We start from the raw sequence: 15167 nt of genomic DNA on the forward strand, positions 1-15167 counted from the left end.
GTGCGTTGAAAGGCTGGCCATGGCTCACATCAACACCATCATGCCAGAAACACTAAACCCACTCCAATTCACATACCGCCCCAACAGATCAACAGATGCCACAATCTCAATCGCACTCCACACTGCCCTTTCCCACCTGGACAAAAGGAACACCTATGTGAGAATGCTGTTAATTGACAACAGCTCAGCTTTCAACATCATAGTGCCCACAAGCTCATCACTTAGCTAAGGACCCTGGGACTAAACACGTCCCTCTCCAACTGGATCCTGGACTTCCTGACGGGCCGCCCCCAGGTGGTAAGGGTAGGCAACAATACATCTTCCATGCTGATCCTCAACACTGGGGCCTCTCGGGTGCGTGCTTAGTCCTCTCATGTACTCCTTGTTCATCCACAACTGTGAGGCTAAGCACGACTCCAATACTATCATTACGTTTGCTGACAACACAACAGTGGTAGGCCTGATCACCGACAACGATGAGGCAGCCTATAGGGAGGAGGTCAGAGACCTGGCAGTGTGGTGCCAGGAAAACAACCTCTCTCTTATTGTGAGCAAGACAAAGGAGCTGATCATGGACTGTAGGAAAAGGAAGGCCGAACAGGCCTCCATTAACATTGACGAGACTGAAGTGGAGCTGGTAGAGAGTTTCAAGTTCATTGGTGTCCACATCACCAAGAAACTATCATGGTCCAAACACACCAAGAAAGTTGTGAAGAGGGCACAACAACACCTTTTCCCACTCAGCAGACTGAAAAGAGTGAGGTGCTCACTCCCAGGGCCCTGACCTTCGTGATGAGCTTGGAAGGGACTATGGTGTCGAAGGCTGAGCTGTAGTCAATGAACATCATTCTTACGTAGTGTAGGTGTTGCTTTTGTCCAAGTGGGAAAGGGCAGTGTGTTTAATGCAATAGAGATGCGTTATCTATGGTCCTGTTGGGGCAGTAAGCAAATTATGGTGGATCCAGTGTGTATGGGATGATGTGAGCCAAAGCATTTCATGGTTACAGATCGGAGTGATCATTTATACATGTTACCTTGGCGTTCTTTAGCATAGGGACTATGGTGGTCTGTTTGAAACATGTAGGTATTGCAGACGGGGTCAGGGAGAGGTTGAAAATGTCAGTGAAGACACTTGCCAGCTGGGCAGCGCGTGCTCTGTGTATGTGTCCTTGTAATCTGGCCCTGCGACCTTGTTTAAAAGGGTTTGTGCTTAGTTCCCTCCTGTACTCCTTGTCCCCTCCTGTACTCTGAGCACGACTCCAACATCATCAAGTTTGCTGACGATACAATGGTCGTAGGTGACGAGTCGGCCTACAGGGAGGAGGTCAGAGACTTAGCAGTATGGTGCCAGTACAACAACCTCTCCCTCAACATCAGTAAGACCAAGGCAAATGATACCGGAGCATCAGCTCTTGGACCAACAGGCTCTCAGACACCTACCCCCATGCCATAAGACTGCTAAATAGCTATAACATCTGACTGTAGTTTTGACACAACCAGATCAACAGTTAGGGCATACGTAATGGTATCATCCCCATATACACTATATATACAAAAGTATGTGGACACCCCTTCAAATTAGTGGATTCGGCTATTTCAGCCACACACTTTGCTGACAGGTGTATAAAATCGAGCACACAGCCATTCAATATTCATAGACGAACATTGGCAGTAGAATGGCCTTACTGAAGAGCTCAGTGACTTTGATAGTGGCACTGTCATAGGATGCCATCTTTCCAACAAGTCAGTTCGCACTGCTAGAGCTTCCCCGGTCAACTGTAAGGGTTGTTTTTGTGAAGTAGAATGGTCTAGGAGCAACTACGGCCACACAAGATCACAGAACGGGACTGTCGAGTCCTGAAGCGCATAGTGTGTAAAAATCATCTGTCCTCACTACCCAGTTCCAAACTGCCACCGGAAGTAACATCAGCACAAGAACTGTTAGTCAGAAACTTGATGAAATGGATTTTCATGGCCGAGTAGCCACACACAAGCCTAAGATCACCATGCTTCACCGTCCGACAGACTAATCTATGTTTGGCGGATGCCAGGAGGAAGTTCCTGCCCGAATGCATAGTGCTAACTGTAAAGTTATGGTTCAGGCTAGGCCGCTTAGTTCCATTGAAGGGAAATCTTAACACTACAGCATACAATGACATTCTAGACGATTCTGTGCTTCCGACTTTGTGCTCATGATTTTGGAATGAGATGTTCGACAAGCAGGTGTCCACATTTTTTTGGTCATTTAGTGTAGATTACGTTTATAGTTTTTAACAGATTGACCAATGTTTATATACAGTGCCTTGCGAAAGTATTCGGACCCCTTGAACTTTGCGACCTTTTGCCACATTTCAGGCTTCAAACATAAAGATATAAAACTGTCTTTTTTTGTGAAGAATCAACAACAAGTGGGACACAATCATGAAGTGGAACGACATTTATTGGATATTTCAAACTTTTTTAACAAATCAAAAACTGAAAAATTGGGCGTGCAAAATTATTCAGCCCCTTTACTTTCAGTGCAGCAAACTCTCTCCAGTAGTTCAGTGAGGATCTCTGAATGATCCAATGTTGACCTAAATGACTAATGATGATAAATACAATCCACCTGTGTGTAATCAAGTCTCCGTATAAATGCACCTGCACTGTGATAGTCTCAGAGGTCCGTTAAAAGCATCACGAAGAACAAGGAACACACCAGGCAGGTCCGAGATACTGTTGTGAAGAAGTTTAAAGCCGGATTTGGATACAAAAAGATTTCCCAAGCTTTAAACATCCCAAGGAGCACTGTGCAAGCGATAATATTGAAATGGAAGGAGTATCAGACCACTGCAAATCTACCAAGACCTGGCCGGCCCTCTAAACTTTCAGCTCCTACAAGGAGAAGACTGATCAGAGATGCAGCCAAGAGGCCCATGATCACTCTGGATGAACTGCAGAGATCTACAGCTGAGGTGGGAGACTCTGTCCATAGGACAACAATCAGTCGTATATTGCTCAAATCTGGCCTTTATGGAAGAGTGGCAAGTAGAAAGCCATTTCTTAAAGATATCCATAAAAATTGTCGTTTAAAGTTTGCCACAAGCCACCTGGGAGACACACCAAACATGTGGAAGAAGGTGCTCTGGTCAGATGAAACCAAAATTGAACTTTTTGGCAACAATGCAAAGCGTTATGTTTGGCGTAAAAGCAACACAGCTGAACACACCATCCCCACTGTCAAACATGGTGGTGGCAGCATCATGGTTTGGGCCTGCTTTTCTTCAGCAGGGACAGGGAAGATGGTTAAAATTGATGGGAAGATGGATGGAGCCAAATACAGGACCATTCTGGAAGAAAACCTGATGGAGTCTGCAAAAGACCTGAGACTGGGACGGAGATTTGTCTTCCAACAAGACAATGATCCAAAACATAAAGCAAAATCTACAATGGAATGGTTCAAAAATAAACATATCCAGGTGTTAGAATGGCCTTGTCAAAGTCCAGACCTGAATCCAATCGAGAATCTGTGGAAAGAACTGAAAACTGCTGTTCACAAATGCTCTCCATCCAACCTCACTGAGCTCGAGCTGTTTTGCAAGGAGGAATGGGAAAACATTTCAGTCTCTCGATGTGCAAAACTGATAGAGACATACCCCAAGCGACCTACAGCTGTAATCGCAGCAAAAGGTGGCGCTACAAAGTATTAACTTAAGGGGGCTGAATAATTTTGCACGCCTAATTTTTCAGTTTTTGATTTGTTAAAAAAGTTTGAAATATCCAATAAATGTCGTTCCACTTCATGATTGTGTCCCACTTGTTGTTGATTCTTCACAAAGAAATACAGTTTTATATCTTTATGTTTGAAGCCTGAAATGTGGCAAAAGGTCGCAAAGTTCAAGGGGGCCGAATACCTTCTCAAGGCACTGTAAATAGTGTAGAGAACAGGTTCCAATATCGACCCATGTGGTACACCTTTAAGAAATTCAGACTGAACCCCATCTATCACGATGGCCTGTGTTCTGTCACTAGTGATGTCCAGCTGGCACTGCTGATTTGACTCAGGGTTGGAGTTGGGTCTTGCGAGGAAGGGGGTAGAATAGACAGATCATGGGTTAGAACAATTTTGGGGAACCTTAGATGACTGACATCAAACACTGGGAGTGTGGAAAAGCTTTCTAAGCGATACATATCTCACAGGTTAAATTAAATATTAAAGTGTATTTGAAAAAGCTCTCAAATAATTCCAATGCCCATAAACTTAGCCATAATGATGGGAGGTGATGTCACTTCTGTTGATGACCTATTATCACCAGAGGACAACTTCAGACTTTGCCCAGTAACTTTTTCAAATTGATTCTATGTATGTGAGCAAAGTGAACTCAATAACTGTGATTCGTCTACAATTATATCACATTGCCACATACATTACAGTATAGTGCAATAGACACCTGAATACAGTTCATCAAAGTATTACTGTATATCCAGGGTTGGGTAGGTTACTTTCTGAATGTAATCTGTTACAGTTAATAGTTATCTGTCCAAAATTGTAATCAGTAATGTAACTTTTTGGATTACCCAAAATCAGTAATGTCATCTGATTACATTCAGTTTATTTTAGAGTACTTTCTCCTTAAGAGTCATTAGAAGAAGACAAATGTATGTTACCAATTGAATGACATCTATTGCAGGATAAATCAATTTTGAAGTTTATATAGCTGGCCATATATGCATATTACATTTTACTTTATGGGTTGGTTATGTAGGTTTCTTCTAACCCATCGCTTTCTACTACATATAATAATAATACGATTAAATTATATCTTTACATTACAAAAAGTCTATCAGAATTCCAGTCATTCCAGTAAATGTTATACCCCTTGATCTTCTAGAGTAAATATGGAAGTATAGATGAGCCAAATTATTTCACCTGAGCATAACCCCAAAACTAAGGACTTATTAGCCAGCCCTACTATGTTGATTATGATTTTGTTGTCATGGAAGACTAATTGGGATCATTGATTCAAATGTAAAAATAAATGCTGCACTCATGGAATGGCATGCTTTGAGCACTACTGAAAAATGCTATATACATGTGAAAAATAAATGCCATGTGTTGCATTTGCTATAGGCCTATTGTTTACCTTTTTGTTGGTGATGATCTTGATAATATGCAGCTGTTTAATGGGCAAATTCACAGATGAAACAATAACAAAATGGTGCCCCGCCTCTGGTTTGGTAAAAAGCTGAGGGAGGGGCCTGGAGAAATGTAACCACTCTCAGATGAATAGACAGAGGTATGGATGCAAGGACTGACCATCCATGATATCAACATATTTTGGGGCTATACAGTGTTATTTCAAACCCTGGAATGAGTTGGTGTCCACTGGCTTCTCACTGGTTTCAAAAACATGATTGATAGACAGCTTAAACTTCTTAAATGGAACTATTATTGGGTTCAAATACACATTTAGATTTGTGAAAAGCCATACACAACAACCACAATCCATGAGGCGCAAATAGCTAAATGAGATTTGAATTTGAATCACACTGCTGCTATGTAGATATCAATGATAAGTGATATTCGTACCGCCGTAGACTACACCACTGCTTTTCATCCTTACCTCCAAGCGTTTATTCAAATTGGATAATGTTGGGATGCTGACAGCAGTCACACCATTAAAAGACATAGCTTGGACTGTAGCCTACAAAAGCCTATTCCTGCTCTTTCCCGCGATCCTTCAAACACAACTTAACCTTGCACCTTTTTTCAATGCTGATTTGAATGTCATTGAGAAAACAGAGACGTGTCAACGATTTTTTTTCGCAAACATCTTTTCTGATTTTAAAAGTAATCCTCTAAATTGTCATCTAGTTTTTCAAAAGTATCTGTAATCTGATTACAATATTTTTGCTGGTAACGTAACGGATTCCACCTAAACCGTTACTCCCCCAACCCTGTGTATATCAGTTTCAATGTTATTTTTTACACTTTTTTGATGACTGTTTCATCGCAAAGAAGTGAGTGGGAGGGTGCACTGTGGGTCAAAGATTCAAAATGGTAATCTCGTTTCTTTTATGTTTCTTTTGCTTTGCAGTTCCCCCCAAGATCTATGACATTTCCTCCGACATCACGGTAAACGAGGGCAGCAACGTGTCACTCATCTGCACAGCCAGTGGGAAACCAGATCCCACCATCTCCTGGAGACACATAACCCCATTAGGTGAGTTCACTTTACAGAAAACACTCTCACATACCTGACACTAATGGACAGGAATGGCTTTGTGCACTGTTGTTTATGGTTTGTTGAAAGTAATTTAAGGCGAGGCACCACACCCTAATTGTCACAATCGTCGTATGGAGGGGACCAAAGCGCAGCGTGGTGTGAATCCATTCTTCTTTATTGAATGAAGAACACTTAAACAAAAACAACAAAACGATTAAGACGACCGTGACCGCTATATAAACAATGTGCTAACATATAACATAGACAATAACCCACGAAATACCCAAAGAAGATGGCTGCCTAAATATGGTTCCAAATCAGAGACAATGATAAACACCTGCCTCTAATTGAGAACCAATCTAGGCAACCATAGACCTACATAAACACCTAGATGGAAACAACCCCATAAATCTACAAAACCCCTAGACAGTACAAACACCCTAGATGAGACAAAAACACACATACCACCGACGTCACACCCTGACCTAACCAAAATATATAAAGAAAACAAAGAATACGTGACACTAATAGACAAATGTCCCCCCCTTAATCATATCACAATTAACTTTACTAGTTGAATATAGACAGCAATATAATATGTTTCTGTATTAGCTCAACTTCTCTGAAATATTGTGTTAAAATATGCAAATGAGGCAACACTCATTAAATATGCACATATTTGCATATACCCCAAATCTATTTTTCTGGAAACCTGATGATGTCAGCCTAACTATTTTGGTTTCACTCTGTTGAGACACTCCAGGACCGGACTTGCATTGACTAGATTGTAGATATATACTTCTTTCATATTTCAATCTGTAAAATACATGTAAAGACATGTACGTAAACTGCATTTTTTGCACATATTTCCAAAGAAAATGTTATGTGGAATGAAAATTTGACAACATATCAACAATTCTCTCTATACAAGTATGGAGCATATATGTAAGGATAACCACACACAATGTGGTGAATACAGATGCTTCTGAAGCTGAGAAAAATGTGTTAGCATGTGGGAAGAGTCTTACTTTCAGGAAATAGCAGTTAAGGAAAGGTACAATTAATTTAGCCTACCAATCACCAAACACCTATTTAGACTCAATCACAACCTCTTTAAAGTAAGTTACTACATGGAGTCCATTTTGTAAATTTCTCTATGAAATGGGCTTTTAAATTATATACAGTGCCTTGAAAAAGTATTCATACCCCTTGACGTAAGTGAGAGCAAAATTACAAGATTATGTTATAATACTGTTATTGCATCAAATGGTTGTTTTGTGGAATAGAATATGGTTCTTAGAACACTACTGGATAACTTATTTGTATTGCTTTTAATCCTTTTAAATGAATATCTTATTAACACTTTGTTCTAGCTAGCTATTTGTGTAGGTAGCTATCAAGTAAACCCAATGATAATTCATTGTGTGGGGTCCTCTGGGACCTCATCTGTGTGGGGTCTTCTGAGTTGGGCCTCTGGGGCTTAATGCTGACAGTGGATTTACGATGCCTTTGGTGATAAAACCTAAAAGACCACATTCCATAGCATGAGTTGGTTTTTGTGTGCCAGGAGATAGGGTGGAGATGGCTCGGGTATGTAGAATTATGACAGGAACCTTGTTTTGGGGGCCAGACCGTGGTTTCCACAAAAAGAGAATAGTCTTTAGAGCAGATACTGTCTGCTGTGAATTATTCATTTATTTCATACAAATCCTAACCTTATGACCCATTCCACACATCTGTTGTTTGTCATGTAGACTAAGGAGGTGTATCTTTGCTATAAAATATCTTTGTATTATTTGTGTCGGGGCCTCAACAAATCATCTAAGAGTGGTTATATTGTAAAGCAAAAAAGTATTTAGTCAGCCCCCAATTGTGCAAGTTCTCCCACTTAAAAAGATGAGAGAGGCCTGTAATTCTCATCATAGTTACACTTCAACTATGACAGACAAAATGAGAAAAAAAATCCAGAAAATCACATTGTAGGATTTTTTATGAATTTATTTGCAAATTATGGTGGAAAATAAGTATTTGGTCACCTACAAACAAGCTAGATTTCTGGCTCTCACAGACCTGTAACTTCTTCTTTAAGAGGCTCCTCTGTCGTCCACTCGTTATCTGTATTAATGGCACCTGTTTTAACTTGTTATCAGTATAAAAGACACCTGTCCACAACCTCAAACAGTCACACTCCAAACTCCACTATGGCCAAGACCAAAGAGCTGTCAAAACACCAGAAACAAAATTGTAGACCTGCACCAGGCTGGGAAGACTGAATCTGCAATAGGTAAGCAGCTTGGTTTGAAGAAATCAACTGTGAGAGCAATTATTAGGAAATGGAAGACATACAAGACCACTGATAATCTCCCTCGATCTGGGGCTCCACGCAAGATCTCACCCCGTGGGGTCAAAATGATCACAAGAACGGTGAGCAAAAATCCCAGAACCACACGGGGGGACCTAGTGAATGACCTGCAGAGAGCTGGGACCAAAGTAACAAAGCCTACCATCAGCAAGGGCATTGAAGATGAAACGTGGCTGGGTCTTTCAGCATTACAATGATCCCAAACACACCGCCCGGGCAACGAAGGAGTTGCTTCGTAAGAAGCATTTCAAGGTCCTGGAGTGGCCTAGCCAGTCTCCAGATCTCAACCCCATAGGAAATCTTTGGAGGGAGTTAAAAGTCTGTGCTGCCCAGCAACAGCCCCAAAACATCACTGCTCTAGAGGAGATCTGCATGGAGGAATGGGCCAAAATACCAGCAACAGTGTGTGAAAACCTTGTGAAGACTTACAGAAAACGTTTGACATCTGTCATTGCCAACAAAGGGTATACAACAAAGTATTGAGATAAACTTTTGTTATTGACCAAATACTTATTTTCCACCATAATTTGCAAATAAATTCATTAAAAATCTTACAATGTCATTTTCTGCATTTTTTTCTCATTTTGTCTGTCATAGTTGAAGTGTACCTATGATGAAAATTACAGGCCTCTCTCATCTTTTTAAGTGGGAGAACTTGCACAATTGGTGGCTGACTAAATACTTTTTGCCCCACTGTATGCAGGGCTCATCTGTAAAAGAGACTCTAGTCCCAATGATGACTTCCCTGTCAAAATAAAGTTTAAATAAATACAACTAATATACATTACCAGTCACAAGTTTGGACACACCTGCTCATTTAATGTTTTTTCTTTATTTTCACTAATTTCTACATTGTAGAATAATCGTGAAGACATCAACACTATGAAATAACACAAATGTAATCATGTATTAACCAAAGAAAGTGTTAAACAAATCAAAATATATTTTAGATTTTAGATTCTTCAAAAGTAGCCCCCTTTGCCAAGTGTGTGCAAAGCTGTCATCAAGGCGTTCGCTCAACCAGCTTCACCTGGAATGCTTTTCCAACAGTGTTGAAGGAGTTCCCACATATACTGAGCACTTGTTGGTTGCTATTCTTTCACTCTGCGGTCCAACTTATCCCAAACCATCTCAATTGGGTTGAGGTCAGGATGATTGTGGAGGCCAGGTCTTCTGATGCAGCACTACATCACTCTCCTTCTTGGTCAAATAGCCCTTACACAGCCTGGAGGTATGTTGGGTCATTGTCCTGTTGAATACAAATGAAAGTACCACTAAGCGCAAACCAGATGGAATGGTGTAATGAATGTATCCTCTGCAGCAGTGGTAACTCATGGTCTTCCTTCCCTGTGGCGGTCCTCATGAGCGGCAGTTTCATCATAGCGCGTGGTGGCTTTTGCGACTGCACTTGAAGAAACTTTCAGTTCTTGAAATTTTCCGGGTTGACTGACCTTTTTTCACATCTTAAAGTAATGATGGACCGTCGTTTCTCATTGAGCTGTTCTTGCCAAATAGGGCTATTTTCTATATAATCTCCTACCTTGTCACAACACAACTGATTGGCTCAAACGCATTAAGGAAAGAAATTACACAAATGATCTTTTAACAAAGCACACTTGTTAATTGAAATGCATTCCAGTTGACTACCTCATGACACTGGTTGAGAGAATACCAAGAGTGTGCAAAGCTGACATCAGGGTGGCTACTTTGAAGAATCTCAAATTATTAAATATATTTTGATTTGTTTAACACTTTTTTGCTTACGACATGATTCCATATTTTTTTTTTCATAGTTTTGATGTCTTCACTAATATTCTACAATGTAGAAAATAGTAAAAATAAAGAAAAATCTTTTGACTGGTGCTAGATACATCAAGCTGACATTTTGTATTGTACCCTTTGGAAGTACTAATATTAAAATGACCAAAATACTCCTGAATTTCAAAACTGTCATTTTAGCCTGTGGTGCCTCACCTTTAATTTAATGGTAATACCTAAACAAGAACATGATTTGGGTTCGATTGATTTTCCTTATTTGACAGTAAGTATGATCACTCTTTATGGTTGTATTCTTCTTTTTATGATGTCACAAATATTGCTTGGATAATAAAAAACAGGGTTGGTTTTGATGAAGATTATGAATGGTTAATAACCACTGCATGAATATTCAGAGTCTCAGCACATTAATGCAATTTGTTGTCTTGGATGTTGATTACAAGAGCTCCAAAAGTAATCACTTGGACTACTGCTGATCCTCCTGGCTTGTATGTGTATGCCTTCATACACCATTAAGCTTCTGAAACTTTAAGGCCCCATTCAAAAATGAATTGACAGAGCTGTGGTGCTGCAACAGTTCCCCTGCCATTACACTGACTTTGAATCGCTCCTCATTTTCATATTAATGGATTAGTCCATGCTGTGCTTATCTGATAACTGTAAGGATGACTACATTAATCATATGGCAGTCAAATCCTCTTATCTGGTGCATTTTCTCTTATTGTATTGGGGTTTTCAGAAGCTGATCAAAAGACCCATCTGAGGAGTCAAAGTGGCAGTCCCTTATTCTACTTTGAAGTATCCATACTTTGATGTTGCTTGGGGGGGAATTATTTTCTGGTCAAATGAAAGAACCAGGAACTAAATGTAATCACAGGGGAAGTCTAGGACTTCAAAAGGGGCCATTTGGCATAGAAGATATGGACCAGCTATTATGTAATGGCAATTGTTCCAATGGACTGGGTTGTAATGGTATAATCAAATGTCTACATCTGCATCCTTTTCAGTGTGTTGGATGTGCACAGAAATACACTACATGACCAAAAGTATGTAGACACATGCTCATTGAAAATCCAATTCTAAAATCATGGGCATTAATATGGAGTTGGTCCCCCCTTTGCTGCTATAACAGCCTCCACTCTTCTGGGAAAGTTTTCCACTAGATGTTGGAACGTTGATGCGGGGACTTGCTTTCATTCAGCCACGGGTATTAGTGAGGTCGGCACTGATGTTTGGCGATTAGGCCTGACTCGCAGTCGGCATTCCAATTCATTCCAAAGGTTTTTGAAGGGGTTGAGGTCAGGGCTCTGTGCAGGCCAGTCAAGTTCTTCCACACTGATCTCCACAAACCATTTCTGTACGGACCTCGCTTTGTGCACGGGGGCATTGTCATGCTGAAACAGGTAAGGGCCTTCCCCAAACTGTTGCCACAGAGTTGGAAGCACATAATTGTGTATAATGTCATTGTATGCTGAGGAGTTCAGATTTCCCTTCACTGGAACTAAGGGACCTAGCCTAAACCATGAAAAACAGCCTCAGACCATTATTCCTCCTTCACCAAACTGTAAAGTTGGCACTATGCATTGGGGCAGGTAGCGTTCTCCTGGCATCCGCCAAACCCAGATGTATCCTTCGGACCCCCAAATGGTGAAGCGTGATCTGATGGCTACCCGGTCTATTTTAATTGAACCCCCCTTTTTTTACACTGCTGCTACTCTCTGTTAATTACAGTGCCTTGCGAAAGTATTCACCCCCTCTGCATTTTTCCTATTTTGTTGCCTTACAACCTGGAATTAAAATAGATTTTTTTGTGGGTTTGTGTCATTTGATTTACACAACATGCCTACCACTTTGAAGATACAGTACAACATATTACTTTGTAGAGCCACCCTTTGCAGCAATTACAGCTGCAAGTCTCTTGGGATATGTCTCTATAAGCTTGGCACATCTAGCCACTGGGATTTTTTGCCCACTATTCAATGAAAAACTGCTCCAGCTCCTTCAAGTTGGATGGGTTCCGCTGGTGCACAGCAAACTTTAAGTCATACCACAGATTCTCAATTGGATTGAGGTCTGGGCTTTGACTAGCCCATTCCAAGACATTTAAATGTTTCCTCTTATACCACTCAAGTGTTACTTTAGAAGTATGCTTAGGGTCATTGTCCTACTGGAAGGTGAACCTCTGTCCCAGTCTCAAATCTTTGGAAGACTGAAACAGGTTTCTCTCAAACATTTCCCTGTATTTAGCACTATCCATCATTCCTTCAATTCTGACCAGTTTCCCAGTCCCTGCCGATGGAAAAACATCCCCACAGCATGATGCTGCCACCACGCTTCACTGTGGGGATGGTGTTCTCGGGTGATGAAAGGTGTTGGGGTTTGTGCCAGACATAGTGTTGTCCTTGATGGCCAAAAAGCTATATTTTAGTCTCACCTGACCAGAGTACTTTTGGCGAACACCAAACGTGTTTACTTATTTTTTTCTTTAAGCAATGGCTTTTTTTCTGGCCACTCTTCCATAAAGTCCAGCACTGTGGAGTCTACGGCTTAAAGTGGTCCTATGGACAGATACTCCAATCTCCGATGTGGAGCTTTGCAGTAGGATAACCACTTTATTTAAAAAAAAGGGAAATGTCAGAATAGTAGTAGAGAATTATTTCTTTCAGCTTTTATTTCTTTCATCACATTCCCAGTGGGTCAGAAGTTTTTTGGCTGATTTCTTTTGACTTTCCCTTGATGTCAAGCAAAGAGGCACTGAGTTTGAAGGTAGGCCTTGAAATATATCCACAGTTACACCTCCAATTGACTCAAATTATGTAATTTAGCCTTTCAGAAGCTTCTAAAGCCATGCAATAATTTTCTGGAATTTTCCAAGCTGTTTAAAGGCACAGTCAACTTCTGACCCACTGGAATTGTGATACAGTGAATTATAAGTGAAATATGTCTGTTAACAATTGTTGGAAAAATGTATTGTGTCATTCACAGAGAAAATGTCCTAACCGACTTGACAAAACTATAGTTTGTTAACGAGAATTTTGTGGAGTGGTTGAAAAACGAGTTTTAATGACTCCAACCCAACCTAGGTGTATGTAAAATTCCGACTTCAACTGTATATACTGAGATCATGTGACAGACCATGTGACACTTATAGTCCACCTGTGTGCAATCTATTTAATTAATTATGTGACTTCTGAAGGTAATTCAGGTAATCACCTTGCCCTGAACCTTGCCCTGAAGGTAATCAGGGCAAGGTGACTGGTAACATGACCGAATACAAACAGTGCAGCTATTCCCTCCGCAAGGCTATCAAACAAGCTAAGCGTCAGTACAGAGACAAAGTAGAATCTCAATTCAATGGCTCAGACACAAGAGTCATGTGGCAGGGTCTACAGTCAATCACGGACTACAAGAAGAAATCCAGCCCAGTCACGGACCAGGATGTCCTGCTCCCAGGCAGACTAAATAACTTTTTTGCCCGCTTTGAGGACAATACATTGCCACTGACACGGCCTGCAACGAAAACATGCGGACTCTCCTTCACTGCAGCCGAGGTGAGTAAGACATTTAAACTTGTTAACCCTCGCAAGGCTGCAGGCCCAGACGGCATCCCCAGCCGCGCCCTCAGAGCATGCGCAGACCAGCTGGCCGGTGTGTTTACGGACATATTCAATCAATCCCTATACCAGTCTGCTGTTCCCACATGCTTCAAGAGGGCCACCATTGTTCCTGTTCCCAAGAAAGCTAAGGTAACTGAGCTAAACGACTACCGCCCCGTAGCACTCACTTCCGTCATCATGAAGTGCTTTGAGAGACTAGTCAAGGACCATATCACCTCCACCCTACCCGACACCCTAGACCCACTCCAATTTGCTTACCGCCCAAATAGGTCCACAGACGATGCAATCTCAACCACACTGCACACTGCCCTAACCCATCTGGACAAGAGGAATACCTATGTGAGAATGCTGTTCATCGACTACAGCTCGGCATTCAACACAATAGTACCCTCCAAGCTCGTCATCAAGCTCGAGACCCTGGGTCTCGACCCCGCCCTGTGCAACTGGGTACTGGACTTCCTGACGGGCCGCCCCCAGGTGGTGAGGGTAGGCAACAACATCTCCACCCCGCTGATCCTCAACACTGGGGCCCCACAAGGGTGCGTTCTGAGCCCTCTCCTCTACTCCCTGTTCACCCACGACTGCGTGGCCACGCACGTCTCCAACTCAATCATCAAGTTTGCGGACGACACTACAGTGGTAGGCTTGATTACCAACAACGACGAGACGGCCTACAGGGAGGAGGTGAGGGCCCTCGGAGTGTGGTGTCAGGAAAATAACCTCACACTCAACGTCAACAAAACTAAGGAGATGATTGTGGACTTCAGGAAACAGCAGAGGGAACACCCCCCTATCCACATCGATGGAACAGTAGTGGAGAGGGTAGCAAGTTTTAAGTTCCTCGGCATACACATCACAGACAAACTGAATTGGTCCACTCACACAGACAGCATCGTGAAGAAGGCGCAGCAGCGCCTCTTCAACCTCAGGAGGCTGAAGAAATTCGGTTTGTCACCAAAAGCACTCACAAACTTCTACAGATGCACAATCGAGAGCATCCTGGCGGGCTGTATCACCGCCTGGTACGGCAACTGCTCCGCCCACAACCGTAAGGCTCTCCAGAGGGTAGTGAGGTCTGCACAACGCATCACCGGGGGCAAACTACCTGCCCTCCAGGACACCTACACCACCCAATGTTACAGGAAGGCCATAAAGATCATCAAGGACATCAACCACCCGAGCCACTGCCTGTTCACCCCGCTCATC

At 41.9% G+C, this 15167-nt stretch overlaps 1 protein-coding gene across 3 annotated transcripts in view; it reads left to right on the top strand.

Moving 5' to 3' along the window:
• The window catches only part of LOC139406915 (neuronal growth regulator 1), a 397350-nt gene that overhangs the window by 205338 nt on the left and 176845 nt on the right, over positions 1–15167 (top strand). For all 3 annotated transcript variants that reach the window (XM_071150075.1, XM_071150076.1, XM_071150077.1), the window contains exon 3: positions 6078–6203. In XM_071150075.1, coding sequence (XP_071006176.1) covers positions 6078–6203 — 126 coding nt within the window. The remainder of the gene's footprint in view (positions 1–6077; positions 6204–15167) is intronic.

Source organism: Oncorhynchus clarkii, chromosome 4 (genome assembly GCF_045791955.1).
Source record: "Oncorhynchus clarkii lewisi isolate Uvic-CL-2024 chromosome 4, UVic_Ocla_1.0, whole genome shotgun sequence".
Lineage (NCBI taxonomy): Eukaryota > Metazoa > Chordata > Actinopteri > Salmoniformes > Salmonidae > Oncorhynchus > Oncorhynchus clarkii.